At 48.7% G+C, this 6,455-nt stretch overlaps 2 protein-coding genes across 2 annotated transcripts; one reads left to right on the top strand and one right to left on the bottom strand.

The window, feature by feature from the left end:
- Positions 1-556: 556 nt before the first annotated feature.
- LOC125956437 (succinate dehydrogenase [ubiquinone] flavoprotein subunit, mitochondrial-like) lies at positions 557-4,433 on the top strand. Its single transcript, XM_049688308.1, has 4 exons — positions 557-717; positions 1,161-2,906; positions 2,998-3,403; positions 3,568-4,433. Exons 1-3 carry the CDS (start codon positions 664-666, stop codon positions 3,175-3,177), a joined length of 1,980 nt encoding a protein of 659 aa, XP_049544265.1. The 5' UTR covers positions 557-663; the 3' UTR covers positions 3,178-3,403; positions 3,568-4,433.
- Positions 4,434-4,480: 47 nt separating this feature from the next.
- LOC125955436 (sodium channel protein Nach-like) lies at positions 4,481-5,974 on the bottom strand. Its single transcript, XM_049686571.1, has 6 exons — positions 5,590-5,974; positions 5,166-5,511; positions 4,971-5,085; positions 4,800-4,909; positions 4,574-4,736; positions 4,481-4,517 (listed from the first exon to the last, which is right to left on the bottom strand). Exons 1-6 carry the CDS (start codon positions 5,917-5,919, stop codon positions 4,481-4,483), a joined length of 1,101 nt encoding a protein of 366 aa, XP_049542528.1. The 5' UTR covers positions 5,920-5,974.
- Between the last annotated feature and the right edge of the window lie 481 nt (positions 5,975-6,455).

Below are 6,455 nucleotides of genomic sequence, written 5' to 3' on the forward strand. Positions count from 1 at the left end.
CATTTGTCAAAAGTTTTTTCCATTTTTATGGAAAAATGTAGCTCTTTTGTTTTGACTTGGCATCAAAAGTTTTTGACCAATGTAGAATCGCCCTTAAAACTGCTTTTTGCTGATAGCCGTGGCCACACGGGGCGAAAACTCTAGCGCAAACGAAAAAATTAATGCCAAAACGGTTTCGCTTAACCCTTACACGCTGTCAAACTTTTATACGTCCGCGGACTTTTTCGCTGAACCCTTGACGCTATCGAACGCTTTATTTACGAAAATGTAGGTTCTTTTCGTATTGTTTTTGCATTTTTAATATAAATATAACAGCAACAGCAACAAAATCGTTAAAAACTGCAAAATTTATTCGGAAATCAACTTCAGCGGCCAAAACACAGATGAAAACAATACGTTTGACATTTCGGCATAAATTTTCGGGTTTTTACCCCTGCCACACGAAGCGAAAACATTTTGGCATTAATGTGCAAATTTGCGCGCAAATTTTCGCTCCGTGTGGCAGCATCTATCGGGTGTTCCCGAAAACTCACTGTCATAATTGACAGATCGGTTTGACAGTGTGCGTGTGGGGAGATAAAATTAGCAAAAAAAAATCGGCCTCCCGTCGTTGCGGACGTCGGTCGCGGTTTTCCTGTTTTTCCGAAAGTTTTACTCGGCGAGATGAGCGGAATGATTCGACTTCCGACGGCCCTGGCCAAGAACGCCCTCTCCGCGGTAAGTAGCCAGCGGAAAATAGTTCCCTCCCCTCGTGTAAACCCGTGAAATGGCACGTAACGGTAAAGGGAAAACGTTGCGAAAAAAACGTTGGCCCAAGAATTTTCCAGACGATTGCGGCGGTCCCGGGATTACACAACGTTCTGCAAAACCGAGAGCGAGAGGGAAAACCGCCTGAAAACGAGTGGCCGCCGTCGGTCGGTCGGTCGATCTTTGGGCATTATGTAATGTGTGCTCAGCTAAATAATTATCATCCCGGCACGTGTGGATCGTAAAACGTAGTATGCCGTGGTTCAATGGCATACTTCTCGAGGGGAGCCATTCGCATGTTGTGAAATCGGCGAAAGTAGCCCCCGTGGGGAGAGGGGGCATGTCAATATTATGATATCTTGAGGATTCGGCAGCTTTCATTCAACTCCTTCTTGCTTTTCTCGCTTCGACAGGTTCGCGGTTTGGGTGCTGGATCCTCGCAGCGCAATCTGCATTTCACGGTGGGCCAGAACAATGCGAAATCAAACGCGGATGCCATTTCGCGCGAGTATCCCGTCGTGGATCACACGTACGATGCCGTGGTGGTGGGTGCCGGTGGTGCCGGATTGCGAGCAGCCTTCGGTCTGGTGGCGGAAGGATTCAAAACGGCCGTCATCACCAAACTGTTCCCCACCCGGTCACACACGGTCGCCGCCCAGGGAGGCATTAATGCGGCCCTCGGCAATATGGAGGAGGACGATTGGAAGTGGCACATGTACGATACGGTGAAGGGTTCGGATTGGTTGGGCGATCAGGATGCGATCCACTACATGACGCGCGAAGCACCGAAGGCCGTCATTGAGCTGGAAAACTACGGTATGCCGTTCTCGCGTACACCCGATGGCAAGATCTACCAGCGAGCGTTCGGTGGACAGAGCTTGAAGTACGGCAAGGGAGGACAGGCACATCGTTGTTGCTGCGTAGCCGATCGTACGGGACATTCGCTGCTGCACACGCTGTACGGCCAATCGCTGAGCTACGATTGTAACTACTTCATCGAGTACTTTGCGATGGATCTGTTGATGCAGAATGGCGAGTGCGTTGGTGTGATCGCGATGAACCTGGAGGATGGTAGCATTCATCGTTTCCGGGCGAAGAACACGGTGCTGGCGACCGGTGGCTATGGACGGGCGTACTTCTCCTGCACCTCGGCTCACACCTGTACCGGCGATGGAACGGCAATGGTGGCCCGCGCTGGTCTGCCTTCGGAGGATTTGGAGTTTGTACAGTTCCACCCGACCGGTATCTACGGTGCCGGTTGTCTTATCACGGAAGGGTGTCGTGGTGAAGGTGGTTATCTGATTAACTCACAGGGTGAGCGCTTTATGGAGCGATATGCACCGGTTGCGAAGGATTTGGCATCGCGCGATGTTGTGTCGCGTTCGATGACGATCGAAATCCGCGAAGGTCGCGGTTGTGGACCGGAGAAGGATCATGTGTACCTGCAGCTGCACCATTTGCCCCCAGAGCAGCTGGCTCAGCGTCTGCCCGGTATCTCGGAGACGGCAATGATCTTTGCCGGTGTGGATGTAACGCGCGAACCGATCCCTGTACTGCCGACCGTGCACTACAATATGGGCGGTGTACCGACCAACTACAAGGGACAGGTGCTGACGACGGAAAACGGTACTGATCGCGTTGTACCCGGGCTGTACGCGTGCGGTGAATCGGCCTGTTCCTCGGTGCACGGTGCTAACCGGCTCGGTGCAAATTCGTTGCTCGATCTGGTCGTGTTTGGACGTGCCTGCGCTAAAACGATTGCCGCAGAAAACCGTCCAGGGGAGAAGGTGCAGGACCTGAAGTCGAACGCTGGCGAGGAATCGGTTGCGAATCTGGATTGGGTGCGCAATGCCAACGGTACGATCCCGACGTCGACGCTACGTCTTAACATGCAGAAGACGATGCAGACGCATGCGGCCGTGTTCCGGGAGGAGAAAACGCTACAGGAAGGTGTACGGAAGATGGCGGACATCTACAAGACGATCAAGGATGTGAAGGTGTCCGATCGTTCGCTGGTCTGGAACTCGGATCTGGTCGAGACACTCGAACTGCAGAACCTGCTGCTGAACGCTAACATGACGATCGTTTCGGCGGAAAATCGTAAAGAATCGCGTGGTGCTCACGCCCGGGAGGATTACAAGCAGCGTATCGATGAATATGTAAGTAGCGTTTTTGGTGGAGATTTGTACAACCCTCAATTTGTTTTGACAAACCATCCCTGTTGTTCCCCATTATCCGTTCGCTTTATAGGACTTTAGCAAACCACTGGAAGGCCAGCAGAAGCGACCGATTGAGGAGCACTGGCGTAAGCACACGTTGACCTGGATCGATCCGGCTACCGGCAACGTGAAGATCGACTATCGACCAGTGATTGACGAAACGCTTAGCGAGGAGTGTGCCACCGTCCCACCGGCAATTCGTTCCTATTAAGTTAGCACTTCATGTTGCTGCCTCCTTGCCCTCCCCCCCCTTACTCCTGCCATCGTGCCGTTGGTGTCGGTTGATCTAATTTCGGGACGCAACGAACAAAATATTTACGCTTCACACCATCGTCATCGCACGAGCTGCCACTATCTGGTTTCTAGTGCTGGTGGCTTGTCTGTGATGTGCGGAGAGTGTAGATGCGAAGCTGGCTATTGAAAGTATTATGAACGCTGTAAGTAATCGTCATTTGCGCTCTTCTCGCAGGTATAACCCTCGAGAACCCGAGGTTATCGGTGAAAGGCATCTGATTTTATGGCGCCCCGTCCCGATGACGCTCCATGCTAATCTTATCTTACCATGCATTTGTTGATTCGTTTATTTTTCTCGTTGTTGCAGTAACAGAGCCTAGCCTAAGATCACACCATCACTGCTTATTTATTACATCATGAATGTCAACATTGAACGAAACGAAGTCAGCGAACGCACGGACGAGATGCGATGCGGCTGTAGGTAGGGGAGGAGAGTGTGGCCGGCAGCGTGTGTGGCCGACGGTATGTGAATGTTTCAATCGCATGCCTTACATTGTGTGACCATTTGAAGGTTACACGCGAGTGTGGTTTTGAGCAACGTTACACAACTGCCAATCCCAAATGGTGAAGATCCCGATCATCTTCCGGATGATAACAAAGAACACACAACAATCAGAACAGAACAGAAAAACGCACCCAGTGGATAACGATACGCGTGCGTGCTTTTGACGACGCTGAACGACGGTGGACGACCCTTTTTTTTACGACGAGTTAGAATCATTAAATCAACAAAGAAAAACGTGTTTCCTGGTGTAGACCTGAATTGAATGTATGATTTGATCAGCTAGGAAATTAGCAACCAAAAAGCAAAGAAAAAAGCAAAACTAAGTTAGTTAATCTTTGAACCTAGCGGCCGTGCCGGGTGTGTACTTCATTATTCTGTAGCTGTAGCTTGAGTAAACCTGTGAGACGAATTCAATACAATAAATTAAACCAAAAATACAAAAAATGGGAGAAAATCGGTTAATCTGTCCCGAAGCTTGAATTGGATTTAATTATTTGGTTTAGTTTTTTTCTGAAGTACACGCTGAAGTTCGTCGTGTTTGGCAATGTAATTAATATTTTCGCTATCGTTTATCGAATTGGATAATTGTGGCTGTTATCAAAAAATGATTCGCTACCGCAGAGAAGGTTCAACAATAAACAGCTCGATGGAATGTGGACGAAAATGCATTTTGTTTCGTTGGCCCGTTATCTGAATTGTGCGCCTTACTCTACTTCTACGTGGTTTTCGTAATGTCCTTTATTGAAGATAATCTTGAAAGGGAAAGAATGCTCAGTTTGTTATCTTAGGTTTTGAATTCAGGTCAAACCTCTGCAACCGTGCTATTGGGGCCACCAGCTTGATACGCTGCTCATGCTGCCGCTTCAGTTTGTGGTAGCTTTTTCTTATCCTAAAGACAATGCAGAACAAGATTTCACACAGCGACAGTACACTGATACCGAGGCACAAGCTAAAGGCACCTCCAAGATTCGCTGAAAGCAATCGGAAAATGCTATTAATCGTGGGGCCACTAGTTCACCATCGTTGATATTTACAGAGCAATGATATCCACGATACGACGACGATTCTCCTGTTGGCGGCCACCACCTGGTTGCTCATGAATATGTGGAAAATGAATTCATAGTTTGTCAAATTCGTTTCCTTGCTGTGGGGACAATAAATGATATAATTTACATTTTCATTACAAATGGAAGCGCTGCACTCACTAGAACGGGTTTATGGAGAAGTTTTTAGCCGCAAAATCCAATTCGATCGATGCCGTCTTATAGGTAACGTCGCTGCACGCCGGTAAACAGTGGCATTTCAATCGCTTAAACATATCTAGATGAAAAATTGGAACAATCAGCGCTTTCGCTTTACGCAATTGTTATCAGGATTAACCATCAGTGCGAAATACTTACAGTAATTTTGTACGAAACAGATGGAATCGTACACGGTGCAGTCCCGAATCTGACGATCTTTCCTAGCTTCCGTATGGCGAGGCAAATGGAATGGATGACATCCGCACTTCCGGTGAACCTCGTGTCGCAGACACTCCAGCATGCAAGCCGGCTGGCGGTAGTTCGCAATCGGAGGTTTAAAATCTCCTCCAACAAGGCAATCGCGTTGATTCTGCGGCAATGCCAGCACCTGTTCCGAGCAACGAGAATCCGTTGGCAACACGTTGACGAACGTTTCCTTACCTAATCGTAGGAGCGTTAATGGTGACGCTTCTACTGCAAAATCGTGCGGATGATGTATCATAAGCTAACTCCGCCGGAAGAAAGCAACCAGATAATTGAGGACGGAGAAAGAGGAGGAGAAACTGACCAGTAAGTAGCTCACCATAAATCCTTCCGAGTAAAGGGCACCCGATTTTCCATCCGATGCCTGTGGATAACCCGTACCGACCACGCTCAGTCCACCGTGAATGCCGTAAGTGTTGCTTGCGTACGGCACTTGATCTCCCTTCACGTTCGGATGATAATTGAACGAACAGCACGCCCCGTAATGGCTGGTGGAACCGATCCACCCGAGAAAAGCATGTCTATCAAAGCAGGGGAACTTCTTGCCCGCCCAGTAGCAGATCACGATAAAGTCTTCACAGATCATGCCGAGCTTATCGATGGCCTGTTCGATCGTGTAGTTGTTGAGCTGCAGCACCTTATCGATCATACTCAGATCCTGCGCTCTAGGGAATATCCATTGATGTTCGGTAAAGTATCCGAGCGAGGGTAGATTCTTCAGGATGCTGTCTTTGGTTGCACCGAGTGGGAATTTACTTCACGCACCTCACGAGAAATTAGTACACATGATTTTAAAAAGGTAAAAAACAGAAGATACTGATCACTTACATGCTTTCAACGAACCGTTGTGCCTTATAGTCCATGACGCTCTGAGGATGACAAATGGTAACACCAGGAAAGGGTACCTGCATGATCTTCATCTCTGACGCAATCGTCATCCGGGTCGGTGAATCGATAAACTTTTGCCACAGAAGGAATATGAGCGCAATGCCAAAGGCGAAGAATGCTGCGATGATCAAGACCCACAGCAGTCGCATCAGACCGTGGGTGACGTGCTTTTGTAGGTAGTACATTCCGTGTATTTTCGAAATGGATGCAAATTCGTAAAATGTTTCCTTTACAGCGTTCCACAGAAGTTGCCCGGAACTGATACGATATGTGCCGCGACCGAAGTTGCCCGCGCCC

Source organism: Anopheles darlingi, chromosome 3 (assembly GCF_943734745.1).
Source record: "Anopheles darlingi chromosome 3, idAnoDarlMG_H_01, whole genome shotgun sequence".
NCBI lineage: Eukaryota > Metazoa > Arthropoda > Insecta > Diptera > Culicidae > Anopheles > Anopheles darlingi.

Coding starts and splice junctions, on each gene's coding strand:
- LOC125955436 (XM_049686571.1), bottom strand. CDS start 5,919: ATGATCGATAAGGTGCTGCAGCTCAACAACTACACGATCGAACAGGCC. Junction 5,512..5,589: donor TTTACTCGGAAGGATTTATG/GTGAGCTACTTA, acceptor CGGCGGAGTTAG/CTTATGATACATCATCCGCA. Junction 5,086..5,165: donor CTGTTTCGTACAAAATTACT/GTAAGTATTTCG, acceptor TTTTTCATCTAG/ATATGTTTAAGCGATTGAAA.
- LOC125956437 (XM_049688308.1), top strand. CDS start 664: ATGAGCGGAATGATTCGACTTCCGACGGCCCTGGCCAAGAACGCCCTC. Junction 718..1,160: donor CCAAGAACGCCCTCTCCGCG/GTAAGTAGCCAG, acceptor TCGCTTCGACAG/GTTCGCGGTTTGGGTGCTGG. Junction 2,907..2,997: donor AGCAGCGTATCGATGAATAT/GTAAGTAGCGTT, acceptor TTCGCTTTATAG/GACTTTAGCAAACCACTGGA.